The sequence below is a fragment of the Anabrus simplex genome, chromosome 1 (genome assembly GCF_040414725.1).
Source record: "Anabrus simplex isolate iqAnaSimp1 chromosome 1, ASM4041472v1, whole genome shotgun sequence".
NCBI lineage: Eukaryota > Metazoa > Arthropoda > Insecta > Orthoptera > Tettigoniidae > Anabrus > Anabrus simplex.
This window is the reverse complement of record NC_090265.1, coordinates 817,136,535-817,164,049: the sequence shown is the minus strand read 5'-3', so window position 1 is coordinate 817,164,049 and position 27,515 is coordinate 817,136,535. Positions and strand designations below refer to the sequence as shown.

The 27,515-nt window shown below is 39.8% G+C and overlaps 1 protein-coding gene across 2 annotated transcripts in view; it reads left to right on the top strand.

Annotated features, from left to right (window-relative positions):
• The first annotated feature begins 6,072 nt into the window (after positions 1 to 6,072).
• Positions 6,073 to 27,515, top strand: part of l(2)10685 (5-methylcytosine rRNA methyltransferase l(2)10685) — a 70,703-nt gene continuing 49,260 nt past the window's right edge. For both annotated transcript variants that reach the window (XM_067147033.2, XM_067147043.2), the window contains exons 1-3: positions 6,073 to 6,384; positions 8,346 to 8,525; positions 18,954 to 19,527. In XM_067147033.2, the coding sequence (XP_067003134.2) occupies positions 6,295 to 6,384; positions 8,346 to 8,525; positions 18,954 to 19,527 (844 nt within the window). In that variant the 5' untranslated portion in view covers positions 6,073 to 6,294. The remainder of the gene's footprint in view (positions 6,385 to 8,345; positions 8,526 to 18,953; positions 19,528 to 27,515) is intronic.

Here is a 27,515-nt window from a genome sequence, read left to right as displayed (position 1 = left end):
AGGGTATCCCGTCAAAACGAAGCAAAACGCAACACCGAAACAATAATCATCACCAAGGCGCCAGGTCAACACCATAACTAGGCCTACTAGGATAACCCAATCATAAGACACGAGCACGACAATGCAAATAATGTAAAACAAAAGAAAAACGAATGAGAGAGGAACGGAAAATGAACCAAAATAAGGAAATAAATACTTTAAAAGCCCGAAAGGAACAAGGAAAAGTGCAATTACTTAGTCCTTGTGAAAACTTCCTAGTTATTTTACCTCACAGCAAAATAATAATAATAATAATAATAATAATAATAATAATAATAATAATAATAATAATAATAATAATAATAATAATATTTGAATTTCAAATGCCCAAAATAATCATCATGTAGTTAAGATACACCCGAAGTATAACATAAAATTCTTTAACTTTTAGGAAACCATTCACAGGTTGGAAACATGTAGACGTAGCTTCTAGAACGCCGTAAACATTAGTAATAAATCGAAAGTCATTTCTCCCAAAAATCAAAAACACTGTTTTCGAACTTCTTGAACACCAAACGTAAATCAATCTTTTTAAAACGGGATCAATTGCAGTTGAAGAGGCGAGGTTCCCAGCTCAAAGCAACTTCCAGAGTAACAAATAATGCAGAACTTACAGTCTTGAAGTTTCCGATGAGATATCCAATGCAGGAGACCACGAGGCTATGTGATAATCACACTTTCTAAAGTATAATAAAATGAATTTTGGAGGATGTATCAGTTACCAAGATATTCCAGAAGAAAAAAACAAACTCTCCGGGAAAATATTTTGTGTGTAGACAAACTATTTATTTACCAATGCCCGTGTATAATTCCCACAACTGTCGAGTATTACATAACGCTTACAGTACGTAAGTGCCAGACTGTAAAAACGCTTTTATTTTTTTCGTAATATTTTAAGAGGTAAACCAGCGACATTATCACCCCATTGTGTGTATTGAGGACCGTATCTTGCATAAGACCGGACTCGAACAAACATTAGCTCAGTTATGGTTAGCAGGCAAGTACGACATTCTGCGAACTTGGAATTTGATTGTTGTCTTTCGGAGCTCCTAGCACGAACAGAAAACAAGTACCCATGCACTGCGCCGCCGCTAGTTGAGAAGTGTGAGAGATGTGCTGTCACATGATCATTAACACGGCACGCCATTGGCCATTTATGTGCGAGCTTATTTTGTCGTTCAAATGAACGAGGTAGTTCATTTGTGCTGTCTTCATGGAAAAGAGCTCTCGCGGCACTTCGTTCAATGAACGAAGTCGTTTAACCGCCGTCTCGATCCTCCTATACTGCCTGCTCTATGCGAGCCTTTTTGTGACTGCGCTGCGACAAAATTTCTCCGCTAGATGGCAGACATTGATGCACAATGTTCTAAACTTATTCTAATGACGACAGCCTACAAAACACTATGCAGTATGGTCATATGTTCACTGAAGCTGGTAAATTACAGCAGTAATATTAAATATCGGCAATATTACCTGTATGAAGTCGCAGTTGGCCTCTTCATACACAATTTAAAGATTTTCCTGGACGAAAGCTTGGAGTGGTAGGCCTACCGTACTTTTTGTGTTCTTGCCAACGCAATATTAAATACCGTAATACAGGCCTTACGAACTTGGTTAGGATAATATCACTAACAGTTTGCTGATGTTCTTTGACCGCACACTGTAACAAAACACATTCGGAAGTTTTTTTTGCTATTTGTTTTAGTTCGCATAGACACAGATAGGTCTTATGGCGACGATGGGATAGGAAAGGCCTATGAATGGGAAGGAAGCGGCCGTGGCCTTAATTAAGGTACAACCCCAGCATTTGCCTGGTGTGAAAATGGAAAACCATCTTCAGGGCTGCCGACATTGGGGTTCGGACCCACTATCTCCCGGATGCAAGCTCACAGCTGCGCGCTCCTAACCGCACGGGCAACTTGCCCGGTATTCTGAAAGGGAAGACGTCGCAAGTCCTCGTATTACGCTCGTACGTTTGAAGGACTTGGACAATAGGGCACAGCAGCTTAAACGAACTGCTGCAGATGCTTCACCAGAGCAACAAAACAAGGTTTTGGGTATCTAACTCCTCTGTCCTGATGAATAATCAGTTCCATTTAGCGGTGTGTAGGCAGTGAGATGTTGCTGACACAAATGTCACACTCCATCCTCTCTTCAACAACACGAACCTAGTACCCGCAAATTAGGATTTGCTTTCCTGTTTCTAGTTTGATTGGAATATTATCGTTTGGATATCTGAGGTTGTCCAAAATGCCTAAACATGAAGACGTTTGTTTTTGTTTTGTGATTGTCCGTAACAATTCTTATCACAAGGAATCCACTATCCTCCACGGCTTTAATCACCTTCTGGAAAAATATCCGCAGCCTGTTTCCAGTCATTCGACCGGGTCAGGAATGGAATGAATGAAGCCCCCATCTAGCAGCGAGGATAGGAATTGTGCCAGCTGCCGAAGCCTGTCGCACTCCTCCGGGGCAATGATTAATGAATGACAGATGAAATGAAATTATATTCGAGTGTGTTGCTGGAATGAAATATGACAGGAAAAACTGGAGTATTCGAAGAAAAACCTGCCCCGCCTCTGCTATATCCAGCACAAATCTCACATGGAGTGACCGGGATTTGAACCACAGAACCCAGCGGTGAGAGGCCGGCGCGCTGCCGCCTGAGCCGTGGAGGCTCCATCGCCTTCTGAAATAAGGTCAAAAGGCACAGGTGCGGGAGTAATCTGAGGATATCCAATTACTTCCTTTATTAGGTCCTTGCCTTTTCTCTTAATTCCCTTCTAGACGGTATTTTACGGAGTCCTATCTTTTCTGGCTGCGAACCACCTTGCCGAGATTGGCAAAATGGTACACAACAGTTTAATATTTCGGGGAAGGAATCTGAAGTTTAAGTTCTATGAAAAATATACATTGCACGAACGGAAAGAAACAAGTACCAACACCTTAAAATCACTTTTGGAATATCTATAAGCATAACATGATTAATTCATTTCACAGTTCTATGCAAAATATCTCTTGTACGAACGGAAGTGACCAGACACGTTTACTCATTATACGAAATAATTCAGGTTTTCACACACATTCATGCACCAATAACACAGTGCTACACCCACACTGACAGCGAAGATTGTGCGTCTACTGTTGCACTCTTACGGCGACTTGGAGAAACATTGGTAGTCGCGCCTTCCTGTGTTAAACTCGTTGCCTACGCTATAATACAAGGCCTTGAAATGCACTCGTGGAAACGGGTTGCTTCCTAGTTCACCATTCAGCCGCTAGGATCGCGTTCTTGCCCCCTTGTATTCGCATGGCCGTATATGTCAATAAGTAAATTATAGCCTAAATAACAAGAACTGAATGTTTTTGCGAGTATTGACAGTACTTTATTTATAGAGCGGTGCTGCATTGGCTTGGATATGTCATTGAGGTTTCAAAACTTTCCTTTTGAGGGGCTTCTTATCAAGTTTCAAAACTTTCTCTCTTCTACTTGAGTGGCTCAAAGCAATGTTGTCTAACAGAGGTCTCAGAAATTTTCATAGTAGAAAAAGAGGTGGTTTGTCGCCTTTACACTTTCCACACTTAATTTCACTGTTGAACATATCTTTCGAAAAAATATACGTACGGTACACCTTTAAGTAACTCTCTTCGGGGCAAGTACTGCGTAGCGGAGGTGACAAATTCCGTCGTTCAGTGCAGAAGTGCCACAGACGATGATTTTCGGTATCTGAGGGCTCCTTGATCTTGAAAACGAATAAGACACAATGTTGGACTTTGAGTAGATGGAGAAGAGATGTGTTCTAAACAGCCTTTTACAGTCTGTTTTTTCTTTTGCCACACGAACCATAATTCAATTCTGCTTGGCGTCTTAGTTGAAAAGAGCTCGATGTCATAGCTCGTTAGGTTTCTCGTCAATGCATAATGCAAATGTATACTTATGAGGTATTTTACGCAGGCCACAGTGGATTGGGTAGTCAAGATCTATGCCTGATACATTTCTCTCATGAATTTTTTACTTTCTCTGAATGCATTTGAAGTTTCTTAATATATGACAGGAAATCATTAATTAATCAACTGAGGCGTTCATCGTCAGTACGGTACTAAAAGATGCTTTTTTTTTGCTGGTGGCTTTACGTCGCACCGACACTGATAGGTATTATGGCGATGATGGGGTAGGAAAGGCCTAGGAGTTGGAAGGAAACGGCCGTGGCCTTAAGGTACAGCCCCAGCATTTGCCTGGTGTCAAAATGGGAAACGACGGAAAACCATCTTCAGTGCTGCCGACAATGGGATTCGAACCCACTATCTCCCGGATGCAAGCTCACAGCCGCGCGCCCCTAACTGTCCGACCAACTCATCCGGTTAAAAGATGCTCGTTTGTTCTCGTTCCTGGAATATGTCCCATGTGAGGTGATGCAGACGTCATGCGCATCGAACAATTTCATAAAATGCTCCATAAAACAAATGGCTTATTTTTAACTGTATTTAATGCTCTCGGGACAAACCACCTCCATACTTTTCAAAGCAGAGATTGTTTCAGGGGAAAATACAACATTTTAAGCTCTTGCTACATTCATTTTCGCCAAATTTATTGGGCAAATTATTTTCCTCGTTGGTTTCCTAATTTAAGATTTCTGAGTCTGAAGATGCCTCTCAAATGATCGCCGGTGACGGTAGCATTGTTTACAAAAACGTCCAGTGACAAATTTTGGGATCGCCCGATTCTTATGACGTAACTCGGATCAAAACTTAGGAACAGAGGCCTACTTCGATCAGCTTGAATTCGTATCTCATGCGTACTTCCTCTGTATAATGATTCGAACATTCACTGGAAACTTGTGAAACGAAATTCCACTACCTTTAATTTCTCGTGAATAAACCATGACTGGAACTGCGAATACTTAACATCAGACGAATACATAATACATTCACAACCAACACAGTTCATGAACACATTTAAAGGTGCGAACCTAGTAAACAGGGGGCAAGAAAGCGATCCTAGCGGCCCGGCATTGAACTTGAGTGTAACCACTTCTTCTTCTTCTTCCCCTTCGTGATGCTTATGGGCTTTGTCGTAGACATTTCACCCAGTGAATACTCTCTGAATTGTGAAAGAAAGGAATGAGAGTTTAAAACCTCAGACTAGGAACTACTATCTCGGATTTCATTCAAATGGGTGACTTAACACTATAATTCACTAGAACAATCCGTAATCGTGGCTTGCGCAACATCATTGATACAGAAAACGAAAAACTTTTGCCACTTCGTCGTAAAGGACACACATGCTAATACTCCAGAAAATCACTCTCAGTGAACAGTCTTAGTGATTTGGCATCGAGTTCGAACTTGAACACTCTTAACACCTGTCAATATAATACACTACGTTACAGTAGAGGAGCTCTGAAGACAACACCTACAAATGCTCTTTTAGTAAAATCTTGCGGAACTCCTTTACATGTGCGGTCTCTCCAATATCAGTCAGACATTCCTAAAAAGCGATACTGAAGAATACGGCATAAATCCTTTACTAGATAGGGAAAAACTGATGTCTGATAATTTCACAGATATAACTATGCTCAGTAGAGATCGACGAAAACGGAATATTCCAGCCTGTTCTAGAAAAATCAGAAAGCACGATAGTTACACCCAGTCACTGTACTCAAATGGAAACTACTAATATCACTTTCGTAGAAAACATACTAGTATCGAAACGATAGAACTTTCCAGAATGTGCACTGAAGATAGAGTCGTAAATAAAGTCTCGAATATTTGTAATAGTAAAAGTAACATGGAAGCTAGGTGGAGTGGCTCCAATCCAGGCCGCGTACTAGGCCCGAATACGTAACCACTTCTATAGCGTTTTACGGGCTCTATTTCCAGGCCTTGTGTTATAACGTAGGCAACGGTTAAACTAGTGGCATAGAGCAGGCAGTATAAGAGGATCGAGACGGCGGTGATTTGAACGAACTCGTATCAGTTCAAATAAAAGAGTCGTTCAAATGAACTAGTCAGAAACTAGTTAGTTCATGAAAGACCAAACTCTAGCCCGAAATCGTAATCCCGTTTTGAAGCCGAAACTTCCTGGGGCTTCCTGGCCTTTTATATCAAGGATCATGTAAGAGATTTTATATCTCGTAGGCAACGCCAGTACTCACACAATTTTGCATGTGTTACACGATGTATGTTAACATTTTCTGATAAAGGAACAACATTAAAACGACGTAACCAAGCTAAGAACCGGTAGGGTGTTTCAGAATGTTCGGTAGCGGCTCAAGTTGCAATTATCTTCGTCCTTTGAGACTGTTTACAACGCAGGTACGATGTAGGCACAAAAAGGAACGAATGGTATGTATTCTGGTTATTTCAGTGTTTTCAATAAGACATTTTAGTATCACTTACAAGATGTTTGTTTGTACCAGTAAAGCTTTTAAATATTGTCGGTTGATTAACTTGATGTCTTAATCTAACCATTATACGTCTTGACACCAGTGGCGCAGCCAAGGGGGAGGGGTTTACTGGAGGGGGGGGGGGTCCCATGGAAATTTTTTACAAAATAAAATAAGAGGAACTGACAATAAACAAGTGAAAGTTGACTCTGTGGGTTGGCTGTTTTGTACATTTGCAGAGACATAATTGTAAAACCATTAAACCAACAAATCTCTTGAATTTATTTTCTAAGGAGCCTCGAAAGTTGGATTTTAGATTGTAATCTTAACATACCATTCGCCGTAAAACTATTCACCTCGATCATATTTTTCTTTTTCTGTATTTTAAGGTAAGATTTTGTAGTGTACCAGTACTGCAATCTGAATATCAACATAATTTACCTGTATGAGTGTCCTTATAACACACACACCTTCGTCCTGTCTACGCTACTGCTTCAAGCCGTAATATTATACACTGCCAAGGGAAAAAAAAAAAATCCAGCACCATATAACATTCCTCTATGACAAGGTCAATTTATTCATGAGCGATAGGACAGGTAGTCCTAGTTATTCATTGCAGGTGTATATGATCACAAATTCAGATGAAATGAAACACACTTATCACAGTAAAGTGTGCCCAAACAGTCGCAACAGTATAGAGTGTACGCCCCTCTAGTGGCAACACAGGCGTGTATTTGCACGTGCAAACGATCACAAAGGTGTCGATTGGTATCCTGTGATAGATTGTCCCAAGCATCTTTATCATGTTCCATACGTGTTCAGTTTGCGAGAGACCCAATAATCTTGCTGGCCAGGCCAGTTGTTGTACACCACATAGAGCATATTGCCTTAGCTGTATGTGGACCTGCATTATCCTGCTGCAAAAGCAAATCACCTTCCTGTCGAAGAAATGACAGTAGCATGGGGACAACAACCTGTGCAATGCAGCGGGCACTGGTTACATTACTCTGATGCAGAAACACCAACACAGTTACTGTGATCGCGAGTTGTAACTGATTGCCCCCCACACCATGAAACCTGGGCTGAGAGCCTGGATGTCGTGGGCGAATACACTCTGGAATAGGCCGCTCATTAGGTCTACGCCGTACATGTGTACGTCCATCACTTGCATACAGACAGAACCTACTCTCACCACTTAAGACAACAGAGAGCCATTTCCCTCTCAAGTCGACTCTTTCACGACACCAGAGTAGCCATACGTGGGGGTGTTGTGGTTTCAGTGGTAGCCTGGCCAGAGGCACACATGATAGTAATCCTGCTGCAAGCAGACGGTTCCCAATAGTCCTTGGTGACACAGGAGGTGCAGCATGTGGCTGGATTTCGTTCCTGGATGATGTTCGGTTGGCCACCGCTGCTTGCACAATGTGATGATCTTGACGTGCGTCTGCACTACGCGGATGTCTGGAGCCTGGTCTACGGGTGTGGGAATGTTCCACAGACCACCGCTGATGCATTGTGCCCAACATGTGCAGCAATCCGTTGATGCATCCATTCAGCTTCCCACAGGCCTACAATGCGACCCCATTCAACTGGCTGCATTTGTTCAACAGGAGCAGATCCTTGTCGGTGGGGCATGGTTGTACCCCAGAATGAATGTTGCAAATACTGTTCACCTCTAACCTCACTTTTTTTTTTTTTTTTTTTTTTTTTGGTTCTGTATAACATTCCGTCATATAGTGTTATAGTGAAATAAAGCATTATTTTGCCTGTAATAGCTTACTACTGTATATTATTTAACTATTAGGGAATGCTACTATAGGCCTGGATATGTTTGTCAATCCTCTTTCTTCTACCCTTCTGTGGACATTATTTGCTACTGATGACTAGTGCCGAACCTTACCTTTTCTTCTTTGCTTGCAGGCTGACTTAGCTAAGAAGAAGTTCCCAAAAGATAAAGCATTGGAACATTTTGACGACTTCTACAAAAATGTGTATGGGCCTAAATGGCCATCTATTCGATTGGCTTTACTCTCACCTCATAAATATTGTGCCATTGTTAATAATTTTGGAGATTCAGAGCAAACTGTAATGGATTTACAGGTAATTTTTCACATTCTTCTTGTAAAATTCAATTTTAATGTGTCTATATGCATATAGCTATTGGTTTAAAGTCATGACGAACAACAGGCATCTGAAATGTCTATTTTATGTAAGTATGGGTAGTAGGGGTTTCGGGTGGGGAAGGTAGGCCTCCCTCAAAAAATGTACAGGTTACAGCAGATGTAAAAGAGGGATGGGAAGGAAAGGGGGGAACTGCAGAAGACAGGTGGTCTAATGTTCTAAGGGGAAGGAGATTGCAAGCTAAGGGCTCTATTCAGGATCAAAATTCAGGACAGGTGTCTATGAGAATTAAGTACGAGCCACTCCAGGTAGAGCAACAGAGGGAAAATGAGGAACAGGGAATTGTTGCTGAGATGTGTGGAAGTAGGAGGAAGGGAAAAGGTAGGAAAGGGAAATGTAGAGTAGAGGATAGGAAAGACAGGTGGAACAGGGTCATGGGAGGGAGAATAGGGAGGACGAAGTAGCTTCTGCAGCTATCAGGAAAGATAGGGCTGACCAGCAAGGGAGGGGATCAAAGGAGGTGGGTAGGGTTGAGGCTCTGGTCATGGGGGATTCCATCGTTAGATATATGGGGAAAGTGAGAGGGGGAAAGGGAACCAGGGTAGAGTGTTATCCAGGAATTAGGTTGAGGCAGATGCTGAGAAAAGTAGAAGAGAAGGAGGGGGGGAAGGAGAAGGTGGTAGTGTTTCACGTTGGTACCAATAACGTAAGACAAGCTAATATAAGTACCAACATAGTTGGGGATGTGTGGGATCTGGTAAATGCAGCATGGGTGAAGTTTAAGAAAGCGGAGATTGTTATCAGTGGAATACTGTGTAGGAGGGATACTGACTGGAGAGTGATTGGAGATTTAAATGAGACTATGGAGTGGGTATGTGGGAAACTAGGAGTGAAATTTCTAGACCCTAATAGGTGGGCAGGAGAGGGATCTGTGCTCAGATGGCCTTCACTTAAACCGCAGTGGTATAACATATAAGTCAGGAAATTTGTTCAGAAGGGTAATAGGGAGGTACATTCAGGGAAATGGGGTTGTCTAGGGAGCGGTGATGAGGGTACAGAGATCTGGAAGTCAAGTGGGGATGACATAAAAATGTTATTGAACTGTAGAAGTATTGTAAAGAAAGGAATAGAATTAAGTAATTTAATAGATATATATTTACCAGATATTGTAATAGGAGTTGAATCATGGCTGAGAAATGATATAATGGATGCAGAAATGTTCTCACGGAACTGGAGTGTGTATCATAGAGATAGGATAGGAATGGTGGGAGGGGGAGTATTCATTCTGGTGAAAGAATAATTTGTAAGCTACGAAAAAGTTAAAGATGAGAATCATAAAATTCTAGGTGTTAGGCTAATTTCTAAAGATAATAGGCAACTTGATATCTTTGGAATGTACAGACCGGTAGTGCTGACACGGATTCAGAATTATTTGATAAGGTAATCAGCTATGTGGTAAACGACATGGAAAGGAATCTCATTGTAGCGGGAGATCTTAATTTACCAAATGTCAATTGGGAAGGAAATGCAAATGACAGGAAGCATGACCAGCAAATGGCAAATAAGCTAATACGGGAAGGACAAGTGATTCAGAAAGTGACGGAACCAACTAGAGGGGAAAATATCCTGGACGTGGTGCTGATAAAACCAGATGAGCTCTATAGAGAAACCGAAGTAATAGATGGTATTAGTGATCACGAAGCTGTTTTTGTGGTAGTTAAAAATAAATGTGATAGAAAGGAAGGTTTTAAAAGTAGGACTATTAGGCAGTACCATATGGCTGATAAAGCAGGCATGAGGCAGTTTTAAAAAAGTAATTATGATCGGTGGAAAACTGTAAGCTTTGGGAAGGCATACTTTCTGATTATATTAGACATGTTTGCAAAATTAATAACTGGTTCGATAGAAGGCAATTCGGTTTTAGGAAAGGTTATTCCACTGCAGATACAGTGAAACTCTGTTAAGAAGTTTTTCAAGGGACCACAAAAAAACAAAAAAAAGCCTCTTAAGCAGGAAACTTCTTAAAAGAGGTAATGCCCGAAAAATTCTCTACTTTGACATACATGTGAAACACACAGCCAACAGATTTCCTTGTTTGTGAACAATACCAAAATAGGCTGATATCTAAGAGCTGCTAAAAGAAAGCCACAATATAAATACAGTATTAGATTATCATGACATGTATTTTTAGAGATAAAGTAAGATACTATAATTGAACATACTGTATTATAAAAATTCTTGATAGAAAAATAAGGAGTGAACGAATGAAGAAGTTCTGGGAAGAGAAAAGAAGAAGACTGGCCAGAAAGCATTAAGTTTCACGTGGTCCACAGTTGGCCATATTCGGAAGCAAGAAGAAAAATTCTTGATAAGAGAAGGGAACATATTATATAAAACCTTGCACAAGAGATAAAAGAAATACTAAGAACATTAAAACGGTAGATGGTGACTGTACATTATGTAAATTCCATACTGCATTAGACATTAAATACATTTCCAAACACAAAAGTCTAGGCTCCTACTTGGAAAAGAAATTGTCCAGGGTTGACTGTTTTTAGATTTTTACTGCTTTCTTGAACTATAAACCACCGAGCTGGATAGCTGCAGTCGCTTAAGTGCGGCCAGTATTCAGTAGTCGGGAGATAGTGGGTTCGAACCCCACTGTCGACAGCCCTGAAGATGGTTTTCCATGGTTTCCCATTTTCACACAAGGCAAATGCTGGGGCTGTACCTTAATTAAGGCCACGGCCGCTTCCTTCCCATTCCTATCCCTTTCCTGTCCCATCGTCGCGATGTAAAGCAACTTGCAAAAAAAAAAAAAAATATGTATAAACCTCTCCATTTCCCACATTGCCTTCCGTGCGTTCTGAGGCACACTGACTGAACCGTTCCATAAACCACCTCAGTTTTTCTTGTGATTTCTTGTGAAAGGAGGAATAAAGAATACCCTTGTGTATAGAGCAGTAAGATAACTTGTGGTGAAAACGGTGGTTTAATGGATGGTAAGTTAGTGGTTTTTTCCCTGCTATTTGTTTTATGTCAGCAGGGCTGAGTGGTTCAGACGGTTGAGGCGCTGGCCTTTGGACCCCAACTGGCATTTTCAATCCTGGCTAAGTCCGGTGGTTATGAAGGTGCTCTAATACAGTACATCAGCCTCATGTCGGTAGATTATTTACTGGCACGTAAAAGAACTCCTGTGGGACTAAATTCTAGCATCTCCGAAAACCCTAAAAAAAAAAGTTAGTGAACCGTAAAGCAAAGAACACTATTATCGTTTTACATTGCACCAGCACAGACAGATCTTATGACAATGATGGGATAGGATTGGGAGGGGAGTGATGATAGCCTTAATTAATGTTCAGCCCCAGCATTTGCCTGGTATGAAAATGAGAAACTATGGAAAACCATCTTCAGGGTTGCCAACAGTGGGGTTCGAACCCACTATCTCTCGAATGCAAGCTGAGAGTTACATGATGTCCTGCTCGATAGACTTAGTCTTTTCATAACTTAGTTACATGATTTGTTGATTAGTCGTTCTACTTAGAAATTTTTTGAGCTTTTGGTGGGGTGCCAGGCGGAAAACTGTTCGTCTTACCATTACTGTGGCTTCAAGGGTACAACTCCTGGGCCCCTGCAGGCTCTAGTAAATGAATTCAAGGATCCTAAAACCTTCCACCTTATTTCCTAAACGTGTCTGTTCCGCTTCAGATTGTTGCAAATGGTTAATACGGGTTTTCCAGTGCTCAGTAGACAAAGTTATGTCGATCTACTGTTCCATTAAGTTTAAACTGGGCCTCATCAGACCTACCTTAGTCAGAAAGTGTTCATCTTGACTTGCCCTTTGTTGATACCATTTGTAAAATTGCAGTCAACTATCAGGATCATCATCATCATTAAGTGTATGCAGTAATCGTGGGATGTACACTTTCCACTTAGCAGCTTTCAAAATTCATTGTACACTTAGGGCCATTTTCTCCAAATCGAGTGAAACCTGGTATAAATTAAACCTGTTTAACTTTAGTACTTAGTTTAAACTTGCGTCCATTTTCTCCACCAATTTCTGACACTCGTTTAGTTTAAACGGGCGAGCTGTCGTTGGCGCTAACGTTGGCTGCACTGAAGGAATAGTCGAAGGCATGGTCGATTGGAATTGGCCAATCAGAGCCAAGTAATTCAATGACCGACATTTTTGTAATAATATCAGCTGTTTGTGGCGAATTAATGCTATCGTACGTAGTGAATAAAGAACAAATTCGGAGGGATATTAGCTTTACTGATAAATAAATTGTTTACATTTGTGCGAAGTGTTATGTCATATAATTTTACCTATTGCTGTCTACAATTTCTTGGAACGCACTTTTATTTCTTATTTTTCTCTGTCATGCTTTACCATGAACAAGTACCATGGGCCTAATACGTGTCTTTTGATGTCTGTATTGTCTTACGGAACACACGGGAACGTTGAAATATTAAAATCCTGGTCTTTCAGCAATAGGCAAACGGTATTCCTTTCCTCAGAAAATAAACATTTATGTGAATTTCACGTAAACAAATTCCAAGCATGTTCGGGATCTATCTCCTATTAAAATCCATCGCCCTCGGCCTTGGATCCAGCAGACAGACCACAGAGGATGTATTATTTGGAAATGTATTACTTGATTCCATATTCGTTTATAACATAACCAAATTCGCGGTATGTCGTGCTGTATGCATAATACTCTTCTCCCTATAGCATTAATATTTCTATTGCTGGTATGCTGGCAATAGTTATGATGAAACATTCTTAACTATAATTTATTCTATTACAAGTTTACTAGCAAGCATGAAACACTTTGTTTTTCTGATCCTATAAATATATAATCTAGCGATTAGAAATTGTATACCACCGCCTCTCCTACCGTGCCGGTCAACATTCTGATGGTAAAAATATTTTCGACAAACTGGATTCGAACCATCTAGTTACGGATTCGTACGATGCTGACCTAACGCTTTAGCGACCACAGCCACCAAGCATTGGCTGAAGGCCGGATGTATTACACGACTTATGTAGGAATATTTGTATGCTTCACATTACAGTATTCATAGTACCAACAGTATTTCACAGTATATAATATTATAAGGAGGCTGCAATTTAAGGTCTGTGGTCCGTGTTGTTAATAAGAAAAATGCCTGCTGCAACCAGAATCATTGCTTCTAGCGAAATAGCATTATTTCGTGCAGTTGACGTTTTAAATAAATCCTTCTTCGATACTAGACAATCCTTGCTGTTCGCTTATGAATTATAAATCCATCAAAAAAAAAAACTCCGTTACATCCGATTTTCCAAGATTGTAAACTTTTGTTGGAATGCGGCTTCTTAACCTCACTTGCACATCAAAATGATTTCCTATTTAACAAAAGACTTCAATAAATTCTCCCATTTTTCTAATGCTAATACTAGGTTATAATTTTAGTACGTTTTCTAGTAAAGTGTTACAGTACTGGTAGTCAAAACTAACCCTTCTACTAGGAAAATCACAGATACGTTAATAAAATGTCAAGAAAGTTGAATATAAACAACAGTTGAAACTAACAATATAGAAGGTTTAACTTTGAACCAAGTTTAAACTTAATACAAAGTTTAAACCAATATGGGGAAAATGAATGTTAGTTTAAACTCAGACTTAAACCAGATTAACATAAACCTAGTTTAAACTAATTTGGGGAAAACGGCCCTTATACTGCTAATCCCCACTTCCTGTGCACATTGTGTAGCAGACTTCTGTGGAGAAGCAGCAAACATTTCCAACACGAGAGCCGACGAAGTAGGACTAGCAGCTGTACGCATTCTTCCCATCTTCCTTTGTGAATATCACTAATTGTTCCATGTGTCCTAAACTTATCAGCAATAGGTTTAATTATTAGGTGTGTTGGAGATTCTGTTTCAAACTCCCTCCTACCAAGCTTGATAGCTGCAGTCGCTTAAGTGCGACCAGTATCCAGTATTCGGGAGATAGTGAGTTCGAACCCCGCTGTCGGCAGCCCTGAAGATGGTTTCCGTAGTTTCCCATTTTCACACCAGGCAAATGCTGGGGCTGTACCTTAATTAAGGCCATGGATGCTTCCTACCCACTCCTAGCCCTGTCCTGTCATATCGTCGCCATAAGACCTATTTGTGTAGTGTTGGTGCGACGTAAAACAACTTGTAAATAAAACCTCCCTCCTCCACTGCTTCAGAATGCCTTTTTGTTGCTCGAACGTCAAGTGTGCTCCAGCCATTTTGTTTTCCTGCTATCGTGATGACCCCCAGGGGTGGGGATGCAGACAAAGAATACACCCGTGGTATCCCCTGCATGTTGTAAGAGCCAACTAAAAGGGACAATCAAGGGATGATGAAATTAGAACCATGAGACAGCTTGTGATTTGTACCATTACGTGAGGAACAACATGGGTTGACGTTACTTGCAATTAGCACCACCATGTGAGGATCACCAGGGATCTACGTTACCTTGTAGTAGTACCCTTATGCGAGGAACATCACAGGTCCGGGCGTTGCCTGTGGTTAGTACCATCGTGTATATCCAACTGAGGCGGAGGGGGCGGCACTCGGCTGCACGGGTGTTATCAGTTTGGTTTCAGTATTGATAGTTCAACAGTTCACAATTGTGAATATTTGTATAGTGTTAATTACTGTATATATATTCACAAGAACCCCCAAACCTACAATTATGAACCGACTAATGTCCATGCGAGAAAAGGTGCCGTACGCTGTGCTGGAATGTGTCGGTTCCCCTGTGTTCACCTATGAGTAGTAGCACTGTATGAAGATCACCACAGGTCTGCGTTGCCTCTGATTAGTACCATTATGTGAGAAACATCACAGGTTTGGCTGTTACCTGTGATAAGTACCACTGTGTGAGGAACACTGCGAGTGATGCCATTGTGTGTGACATACCATGGGTCTGTATTACTTGGGATTAGTACCACTGTAGGATGGTTCTGCTTTACCAGTGATTATATGAGGGGGTCGGTGACCTGGATTTTGGACCCCTTTTTATAACAAGCATTACCGAGCTTTGTAGCCGCAGGCGCTTATGTGCGGCCAGTATTCAGGAGATAGTGTGGGTTCGACCCCACTTTTGGCAGTCCTGAAGATGGTTTTCCATGGTTTCCCCTTTTTCACACCAGGCAAATGCTGAGGCTGTATCTTAATTAAGGCCACGACTGCTTCCTTTTAACTCCTAGCCCTTTCCTGTCCCATCATTGCCATAAGACCTATCTGTGTCGGAGCAACGTAAAGAAACTTAATTGTTTAAAGAAACTATTTAAAATAGTTTGTTGGGTCCACCTTGTCAATACATTTTCAATGATTGAAAAATATTTTTTCTATCATACATGTTTCAGGAACATGTTTCTATCTTTTTTGTCACATCCAAGTGTTTGCCTTTACCTGCTATTCTTGCTCCCTACACTTCCACCTAAAACCAACTGAACAAGTGATTCATCTCTTCGTAATTGATAGTTTTCAGGCTTCTCGCTCTTAAAAACTAGCCAGATGTTCGCCCCAATGTGGCAGTAGGCTCATCATTTGAAATGTCGCACCTCTCCAAGGTGCTGGCTAGTGCTCTGTTGAGACATGTTTCAGGAACACGTATGATAGAAAAAATAATTTTCAATCATTAAAAGTGTTTTGAGAAGGTGGACCCAACATAAACTACTTTAAATAGCTTAATAGATTTAGACTAGTCAATACAGGATTAAATATAATACCTGTTATGGTTAAGTTTATCAACAGTAAAGAAACTTGTAAATATAACAAGCATCATCTCAGAAAAGACGGCATTGTGATTTGTATCCACTGATCGTTTTGGATTCATGATCATTTTTTCATCATTAATTATTCGTTTTATATTTTAGTCAGTGGATACATTTTGAAGTTTCAATTATAGTTTCATTTCGTTGCACCTCATACCATTAGGAGCCAATGACCTACCTGTTAGCCCCTTTAAACAACAATCATCATCATCATCATCATCATCATCATCATCATCATCAACAACACTCGTGATGCTAGTACCAACATCTGTTGGGGGAAAGACATACTACAACATACAAATACCTCAAAACAATTGACAATGTTAATATCCTGATACAGTCTGCAAGAAATGTATTCATTTTTCTGGCGGGCTCTGTATTTTCTAAGAAGCCTTGAAAGTTGAATTTTAGATTGTAAACTGAGCATACCATTCGCTTGATTGTATTGTTCTGTATTTTAATGTAAGACTTTTTAGTTTACTGCAGTTTGAATATCAACATAATTCACTTGTATCAGTGTCCTTATAATAACTGGTCATGGACGTGCATGCATCCATTCCCCTCCACCCACACACACACAAAAGCACCTTCATTGTGTTTTATCATCATTTTGTAACTATAACACACACACCCCAACTGGCCGATCTTGGATACACTAGTAAACTTGATGTAGTTCTCCACATCATCCTCTCCTGTGCCAATTTCATTTCTACGTAAGTCTTTTTGTTTCTATCTTTTTGTCACATCCAAGTGTTTGCCTTTACCTGTCATTCATGCTCCCTACACTTCCACCTAAAACCAACTGAACAAGTGATTCATCTCTTCGTAATTGATAGTGTTCAGGCTTCTCAGTCTTAAAAACTAGCCAGATTTTCACCCCACTGTGGCAGTAGGCTCATCAGTTGAAATGTCGCACCCGTCCAAGGCACTGGCTAGTACTCTGTTGAGACATCACTGCAGCCTCCTTTGTAGCATTATCATAAGCAGTAAACTAGTAGTTTGTAAGAACTTAAAATGTTTTACATATCTTACACTTTATGGTTAAAATGTGCCTGAAGCTCATAGGCCTATTAAAAATTTATTTCTTCGAATACAATTTTTTTTTTTGTCGCCATAAGACCTATCTGTGTCGGTGCGATGTAAAGCAAAAAAAAAAAAGAAACTGATCTACTGTATTTATACTATTTTGTGCCTATTTTTGTTTCTTCTCCCTGTAATTGGCAGTTTTTGTTGTAAGTATGAACACTTATTAAAACAACGTGTGTGTTCTGACAGCTCGCAGCACGTGGCGCCGAGCAAAGGATCACATGATCTGGCTGGAGTTACTACAACTACAATGAAGGCCTCGCGCTCTGTGCTAGGCGCTGAGGGAAATAATATCCATGTACGGGATCATTAAAACGATGAAATAACATTAAATATTGTTGCTATTATTCCAAGGTGGCTCAGCAATAATTTTATCAGCTCAAATATCGTAAGACATACTCAATTCCCCTCCCTCACAGGCTTTTATCAGTCTATCTCCAGATGATGGTTTTCATTTTTAGGTACATTTCAGCAGTAGAATGGCACTTTGACTGGTCTGCTGAACATTCTGGGTTCAAATCCGGGTGGGGATGGGAGAAATATCTAAGAAATGTTTGTATACATAAAGAAGGAAAATCGCTCGGACCCTGCCATGGGCGTTGGCACAATTTAAGATGCCAGCTATAACTGAAACGTGAGTTGTGATAGGTAATCTTTCACCTTGTCATTTCAAGCGCCTTTAAACTTGCGATCATTAGGTACGGGACGTGTTTTTATTGAAATCCAAAGCAACCTTAGGTATTCTAACCACAGATCGTGATTCTTAATTTCTAAAATCTCACATGCTTTGTCCAAAATTCCAAAAATCGAAGCCCATCCGCCTTAATGAGAAGAAAGCAAAGAAGAAGAAGAGTGTATAATTAATATTTTAGGAAACCAAAAATAATAAACATTATAATTTTGAAGGGTGCTGGTAACACCTGTTATACTTCAATTCAACTATTAACTTTTCAAGGCATTTTCCAATTTTGCTGACTTAATGTTAGAACTGGGAAAATTGTATTACTAATTTTCGATAAAATTCTGTAATTACATTTTATTAATATTATACTATGAAAAATGTACACTGCACTAAAATGCCAGTCTTGATAATGATACACGTATTATTAGTACTTAGTACTTATTAACATGAACACAATAGCACTATAAATATTTAGCTGATTTGAAATACACGCTATACAGATAAGGATATCACTTAAAGCAGATATTGTTATATAGCCCGGCCACATTGGTTATGGTATAACAAGTAGCAACGTGGAACTTGGACCGGCCTCCTCTCAGAGCTTTAAGACAGAGAGGGTAGGAAAAGGAGGAGCGCTTATCTACAGTAGCTGGAATTGGCTTAAACTGGAGGCATGTACTGTTCGCCATAGTACCTTACTACCATGCTGGGAGCTGTCAGAACACGCATGTTGTTTTAATAGCACTATAGGTTCATTTAGTTTAATTGTTATGGCCTCAACTTTGGAAGTTATTTTTTTTCAATATGGCCCATAATTATAACTTATATTTTGTTGTGTGTTCTAGAATCAAGGTGCATTAAATCTAAGGACATTGTATGAACTGGAGGAAAGCAGTTTGAAAGAAAAAGAAGATTCTGAAAACAGGAGTGAGGATTTGGAAAAGATTTTTAAATTGGACCAGAAAATGGAAATGATTAAGCACTCAAAACAAATCCACGAATATGAGTCTTTATATCCTGCAGATGAAAACAATTTTAGGTCTCTAGATCCTGACAGCAGTGAAGAAAGAGCTCATAGTAAGGAAGCAAATGTTGGTAGTAGTGTTCCTGTTGATCAGACATCCCTCAAGCACAGTATAGATAATGCTGAGATTGATGAAAGTCGTATTATAAATCCAGATATTGGTCTTTCGTCAGCTTCTCTGTATGAATTTGTACCAGCCACTAAACTGAAAGGTATGGAAGACTGGGTGCTAGAATCTCAACATTATGGTTTTTACAAAAGGAGCAGCGATTTTCCAGTCAATATCAAGAAAGAAGACTTTCTCCATTTTCCTAAAAATTTAGAAATGTTTATATTTGAGAGGGGAAATGTGTCGACCTTTCCATCACCCAAGCGTGGATCAACAGGGGTACTAAGTAAGTATGATTTTTTTTTTTTTCCACTCTTGAGTTTCAGTTGAACAGATGAATTAATGCTATTATAGCATAGTGTGGCTGATTTTAAATAAACATTCTTAAAATTTGCTAAGCATAAACATATCAATTTTACTAAAGCCTCAGTTGGGTCAATTAGTTTCTCTAATTTGAAGTTGCAGGAATTTACATATATTTACTGTTTTTCCACAATTTCAAATATGCTACAATCCTAGGACGGGGATTCAAGAGAGTAGAGATTTAGGCTTGGCGCAGGGTGATGCTCTTTTGGGCCATTCTATGGTAACGGGTGTGACATATGGACTACAAACTTTGAAACTACAAAAAAAACATTTCTCAAATATACTTCCACATTTAATTCCTATGGTTAAATGTATAATAGTCACCCTAATTTCTTGTGTAAATATTGACAAAAACATATTTTTTAAGTATGGAGAAAATAATTATTGAATCTATGTAATGGGCTGTGAAGTGAGCAAACATGAATCTTTCACTCGTACAATAATACTGTAGCATTAAAATTCTGTGATATCAGTGATTTTATATTTGTATTTTTTATCTATCATGAACATAAAACATTGTAGCACACTCGAACCTTGTTTCAAAATAATTAAATTTAAAATGTAAATAATATAACTTTTAAACATTTGTAATGGGTGTGACTTGAGATTCTTCATGTTTGGCTGGGAAATGTACAGTGCTAGTTTTCCTATGAAAACTGAAGTAATTCATTCAAAAACACATGCGAATCATCCACAGCTGGCCTTCTAACATGTAATTTTTAACTCTCATGCTATTGCTTTAAACAGAAACATTTCACATGTGATATAACTGTATCTTTTCAGTTATATATTTGCATATACTGTTTTTGATTTCTGGGAACTTCGCTTTTTGTCCATGAAATTGTTGGTGGTTACTGTTTGTCTGTTGAACATACAGTTGGTGTCAGGAAGGGCATCTGGCCTAAAACTGCCGCATCAATATGTGCAACACAGTTAGCACCCACGACCTCACCAGGATGTGGAAAAGGTGGCAGAGGAAGAACTTTGTGTGTTCAAGACAAGTGTTATTTTTCCTCCAGTCACACCGCAACTCTCGTCTTTATCGTACTTTCTTCTCGCAATGCCATTATAATTTGTCCTGACTCTTCAATAATTTAGAGCTTCTCTGTAGCCATGAATGACATATAACAAGAAGTCATATCAGCCATCCTGAACATAAAACATATGCTACTACTTAACCGCTCAACGTGGAGTGCCATACACTGCACGCCAACTCCCTAACGCTCTCTGTCGCGGAGTGACGTACATTGCACGCGCGTAGCAGCTTCTGTGTTGTGCTTCTGTCTAGCGAACAGTTCTTGAACTATTTCAGATGTAATGAGATATATATATATAGACAAAGCATCGATCTTTCATTTGATGTGTATATAGAGTTATTATCGATTACGTATGATATTTAAAGATAAAAATTTCATTGTTCCGTATTGAAAGTATTAACGTTAAAATTGAATAATTGAAAAAGAGGTTCAACCTATTCAATACATAAGAGAAAGAAATGTAGTGATTACATTCTTATTTAATAGTAATTAGAATTGGGACCGGTTTCGACCATAGTCCAGGTCATCGTCAGCCGATCAAAACATAACAAACATGAAAAACAATGCATATGAAAAAGAAAAAGATTAAGTGAACTCTGGATCGGTATAAGAGGCAATATAAAATGATGATGGAGGTAGAAACTGTGAGTCACTTAAAAGAAAACAGTGCGTAATTTTATGAATGGTGGTACGGCACACGCAATGATAGGTAAAGTCTCACAATGTTTATGAACAGCGGAGAACAGTCAAATGGGTCAGTTTTTACACACCGTCAGGCACAAAGTCACAACACTATCGAACAACATATGAAGATCTATCAATATGTTGAAGTCAAAGACGAATAGATTTATAGAAGCAAACTGCCAGTTCCCGGTGATCAGCGCGGCACACTCAAGGTCATGCGCTGTAGTCTCGAACGCCAAAGTAGAATGGAGAATATCCTGAAGATCCAGTATTTGCCTCGGTTGTGGGAAATACTGGATCTTCAGGATATTTTCCATTCTACTTTGGCGTTCGAGACTACAGCGCATGACCTTGAGTGTGCCGCGCTGATCACCGGGAACTGGCAGTTTCCTTCTATAAATCTATTCGTCTTCGACTTCAACATATTGATAGATCTTCATATGTTGTTCGATAATGTTGTGACTTTGTGCCTGACGGTGTGTAAAAACTGACCCATTTGACCGTTCTCCGCTGTTCATAAACATTGTGAGACTTTACCTATCATTGCGTGTGCCGTACCACCATTCATAAAATTACGCACTGTTTTCTTTTAAGTGACTCACAGTTTCTACCCCCATCATCATTTTATATTGCCTCTTATACCGATCCAGAGTTCACTTAATCATTTTCATATGCATTGTTTTTCATGTTTGTTATGTTTTGATCGGCTGACGATGACCTGGACTATGGTCGAAACCGGTCCCAATCCTAATTACTATTAAATAAGAATGTAATCACTACATTTCTTTCTCTTATGTATTGAATAGGTTGAACCTCTTTTTCAATTATTCAATTTTACGTATGATATATCGCGTCTGAAAAAGCAACAAGTTCTGTTGTTCACACCATAGCACCTAAACACTTTCTCACGATCGTGGATGCAAAAATTAACGATGTTATAGCAAATGATGATGCAGGAAGTTTTGTTTTGTTGAACTAGGACTAGGATATAGAATCAGAGAGTAAAAGTAGCGATCATGACAGCGATGTTGCTTGTGATACACGGGAATATATCTTCCATAATGTTATCAATGGCAGGTTTGTTTGGGAAGACATGGGTAATTTAAGGGGGAAAATCACAACAGATTATGGATCTCAGAATACTGCAAAGAATTGCTTATATCCTATGAACATTTTTCAGTTGTTTTTTTACTGTCGAGTTCGTAAAGATGGTAGTAGAACAGGCAGATATTTATGCTCAACATCACTTGCGGTCACACCATATGTTATTTCTGTTCCGATAGAGGGTAAACTAATAGGTACCAGGTACTGTTTAGGAAATGTATGTTGTTTTTGTACTTTATATGTTAATAAGAAAAGTACAGAAACCTAGACTGTCTTATTACTCGGAAAACTGGGTACTAGATACTCCTATGTTTGGTTCAGCCATATCCCCTGTTTTATGTGAAAGCATTACAAGATTCCTCCAGTGCACTGACCTTAGGTCATTCTGGTAACATATGCTGTATGTGTGTTTATGCACACGCATCACGAGAAAACGGCTGAAGAGAATTTAATGAAAATTGGTATGCAAAGTAGGGGAATAAGTTGCTATAATGTAGGCAATAAATAATTCTATTCACGTTGAGTGAAATGGTAGTTTAGGGGAAGGTCTAAAATTTAGTTCTCAAATATTTGTATTATTAGTGGTCGTGTCGATAAATACTACATAGCTAAAGTTATATAGTATTAAATTTCCGTCTTGCACATTGTTACCGTACCGGCTATGATCACAGAGACATTAATGAAATTGCATTTTTGTTAAGTCCATATCGGCGCCGAGTCATGAGAAAATGGGTAAACAGAGTCTAATGAAAATCGGTTAAAGTCGGAGAATGAGGAACTACAGTCTACGCTATAAATAATTTTACATGACGTCCTAATATCACAGAGTCGAAAGAAAACTAAATGTGAAGGCCTACAGTATAGAAAGCTCATAAAATTGATCATAATAACATTACATTGACCACTGTTTGTTGTGATGTGCTTTGTGTCTTCTGTTGCCACTCATCTCCTATCGATAGGATTATTGCTGCATACTGAGTATTTTTTTAAAATTTGCTTTACGTCGCACTGAAACAGATAGGTCTTATGACGACAGTGGGATAGGAAAGGACTAGGAGTGTGAAGGAAGCGACCTTGGCCTTAATTAAGGCACTGTGTAGAGATGAGAAGAATGCAAGAATGAGGAATGTGGCTGCAAGCACCAACTTCCTGTTCAGGCCAGACAGATCGGCCCTTATCTGCTCGTAACTGCTACACGAAAACATTGACTCACACCTGGCAGTGTTCAGCATCTCAGAAGAATCGGTCTGATTTTTTACTTAGTTGATCCACATATTGCTTTGCCACAACTAGTGTTGCTCGCACATATCAAATCACAGAATTAATGAGAAGAAAATCTGCAATATTATTGGCTAAATCTTTTGCAAGCGTTATTTCAACATGTTATGAAAATCAGGATTATTGCCTCAAAAACTTCCAGTTGGAGATGAAGGTTTAAAGTTTATAAATTTGATATAATCAAATATATTATATTAATCAATATAATTTCATAAAATATATTATATAATTAATTATATAATATATTATATCTAATCTCAAGTTGATAGTGCTATTAGTTCATGGGTAAACCGAGCTCGAAAGCTGCAGTCGCTTAATTGCGGTTAGTATCCAGTATTCAGGAGATAGTGGGTTCGAGCCCCACTGTCGGCAGCCCTGAAGTTGGTTTTCCATGGTTTCCCATTTTCGCACCAGGCAAATGTTGGGGCTGTACCTTAATTAAGGCCATGGCCGCTTCCTTCCCATTCCTAGGCCTTTCCTATCCCATCGTCACCATAAAGCAGATCCTACACGGTCAATAAAATTGTCAGTACCTAAAAATATTGACAGTAATACTGATCGTGTGTGTACTGGAATGATGGAATGAAGGCCAGTACTAAAGCAGATCCGGATTTCCTGATCTGCGAGCGTCAGTACTGTGGGGATACTGACAGTTATACTGACCGTGTGAGTGTGTTTGTCATTATTTCTGTCAGTATTAACGGAGCAGCGATGGATGACAAATGCGTTTCTCACCAAGGCCAAGTAGAGGTGCTTGTGGAACCACCAAGTAGGCCTATCGCAAAAGTTTATCGAGCTATATGAATCGCTGCCAGAATAAACGTAACACAATACTTCACATGTTTCCTTGCAAGATACCTCAATGTCACCGCTAATCTTTCTCTGCCACCGATAAACAGGTCCGCATGTTTGTATTTTGCCTCATTAGAAAAGGCTCTACCATTCGTAGTAATTTTGCAAAAGTAGGCCAACCTCGCTCATTCGGAGATAGTTGTGATGATAATCTCCTTCTTCGATATGTTGTATTTCCCTCAACAACTTCATATGAGTCTGCCTCTGTGGTGTTAGTGGTTAGTGTGATTATCTGCCACCGCCAGCGGCCCAGGTTCGATTCCCGGCTCTGCCATCCTGGAAGTGGTTTTGCGTGGTTTCCCACTTCTCCTCCAGGCAAATGCCAGGGTGGTACAAAACTTAAGGCCATGGCCACTTCCTTCCCTCTTCCTTGTCTATCCCTTCCAATATTCCCATCACCCATCAAGGCCCCTGTTCAGCACAGCAGGCGAGGCCGCTGGGCGAGGTACTGGTCATTCTTCTCAGTTGTATCCCCTGACCCAATGTCTCACACTCTAGGACACTGCCCTTGAGGCGGTAGAAGAGGGATCCCTCGCTGAGTCCGAGGGAAAAACCAACCCTGGAGGGTAAGCAGATTATGAAGAGGAAGAAGAACTTCATATGAGAATACTCTTCTCATTTAGGTTTAACACTGCGTTTCGTGCAGAGTGGATAGCTACACGTGCCTGTCTTTTACAATATCGCAATTTCAAGTTATATTTTCGGTTATTGACTTTTTATTTGTAAAGTGAGAATACCGCAATGGTAAGCAAGTGCACTAGTACTGACCAAAATATTGACAGTAATAATGATCATGTAAGGTCGCTACAATATTGATGCCTACTGTCAGTATTATTGACTCAGTATTACTGATCAATATTACTGATAGGTATTACTGATCATGTAGGGTCTGCTTAAGACCTATCTGTGTCGGTGTGATGTAAAGCCAATTCTAAAAATAAAAAAAAATCCAGCATTTGCCTGGATTAGAAGTGGGAAAACACAGAAAACCACTTCGAGGATGGCTGGAGTGAGAATCGAAACCCTCTCTACTCAGTTGACCTCCCGAGGCTGAGTGGACCCCATTCCAGCCCTCGTACCAATTTTCAAATTTCGTGGTGGAGCCGGCAATCGGACTCGGGCCTCTGGGGGTGGCAGCTAATCACACTAACCACTACACCACAGAGGCGGACATATTATACTTTATGGAAGTAAGTTAAATATACATTGTACTTATTTTTCATTTATTTCAGTCACATTGTTTAATGATATGAAAAGGTATGAAATGCATCATATAATTATTTTCTCTTTTTTGATTTAACATAAGCAATGAAATACTGTAGACATTGTGGCTATACCTAATTTGAAACTTCTCTTGAGATGTGAATAATAATAATAATAATAATAATAATAATAATAATAATAATAATAATAATAATAATAATAATAATAATAATAATAATAATGTACATACTTCATCATCATAGACCGTTATGCCTTTCAGCGTTCAGTCTCCGAGCCTCTGTGAATTTGCTATACACCGCCACAATCTTCGTATTTGAAAATAATACTTTTATTTGTTTTGTTTACAATTTGTTTTACGTCGCACCGACACAGATAGGTGTTATGGCGACGATGGGATAAGAAAGCTCTAGGAGTGGGAAGGAAGCGGTCGTGGCCTTAATTAAGGTACAGCCCCAGCATTTGCCTGGTGTGAAAATGGGAAAGCACGGAAAACCATCTCCAGGCCTGCCGACAGTGGGGCACGAACCCACTATCTCCCAGATGCAAGCTCACAGCTGCGCGCCCCTAACCGCATGGCCAACTTGCCCGGTGTAAATAATAATAATAATAATAAACATCCATAAATTTCAATCTACAATCTAAGCTATAAATCACTTTATTCATGCTGAGTGAAATGGTAATTTAGGGGAAGGCCTAAATTTTAATTCTCAAATATTTATACGAAGCATGTTTTTTAAGTCAGGTCCGTTTTGTTGTAGACACTAGTAGTTCGCACGCATATTGCAACGAGCGCGTGTGTCGTGTACCTGCATGCCTCGGGAACAACTGTGCTCAGTTTCAGCTCTGTAGCTAACCTGTATGGTTCTGTTCTGTGCTTTCAAAATGTTTGACTGTCAACTCGCCCACCGCGTGTGAGGTTCAGTCAGTGATATGGTTTTTGTCAGCAAGGAACCTGTCTGCTGCAGAAATTCATTGGCAGATTTGCGAAGTGTATGGTGATACTGTTGTGAGTGAAAGCAAGGTGCGTAAGTGGGTACGACAATTCAAAGATGGCCGTGACAACGTCCATGATGAAGACCGCTCCGGTCGCCCTTCTTTGATTAGACGATTTGGTGGCTTCATTTGAAGCGAAGATTAGTGAGAACAGGCGCTTCACAATAACAGGTATCTCAAACGAATTTCCTGACGTGTTGAGATCAGTGCTTTACAACATTGTTTCTGAACACCTAAAGTTTAGGGAACTGTGCTCCCGTTGGGTCCCGAAACTCCTAACAGAGGACCACATAAACCAAAGATTTGAGTGTGCGATGAAGTTCTTGACTCGTTATGATGAAGAAGGTGACGGCTTCTCGAGTCAGATCGTAACTGGAGACGAAACATGGGTTTCGCGTATCACGTCCGAATCGAAGCAACAGAGCATGGAATGGAGACACACACACTCGCCTGTAAAGGTGAAGGCCAAACAGACTGTCCCAGCGCAAAATCATGGCATCGGTGTTTTGCGATAGGCACGGTGTTTTGTTGGTCGACTTCAACGAGGAACCACAATCAATGCAGAAGCATACTGCCAAACCCTGAGAAAGCTACGCAGAGCGATTCAAAACAAAAGATGCGGCATGCTGACAAAGGAAATTGTCCTTCTTCATGACAATGCAAGACCTCACACTGCAGGTCAGACCTGTGATTTATTGGACAGTTTTGGCTGGGAAGTTTTAGACTACCCACCCTA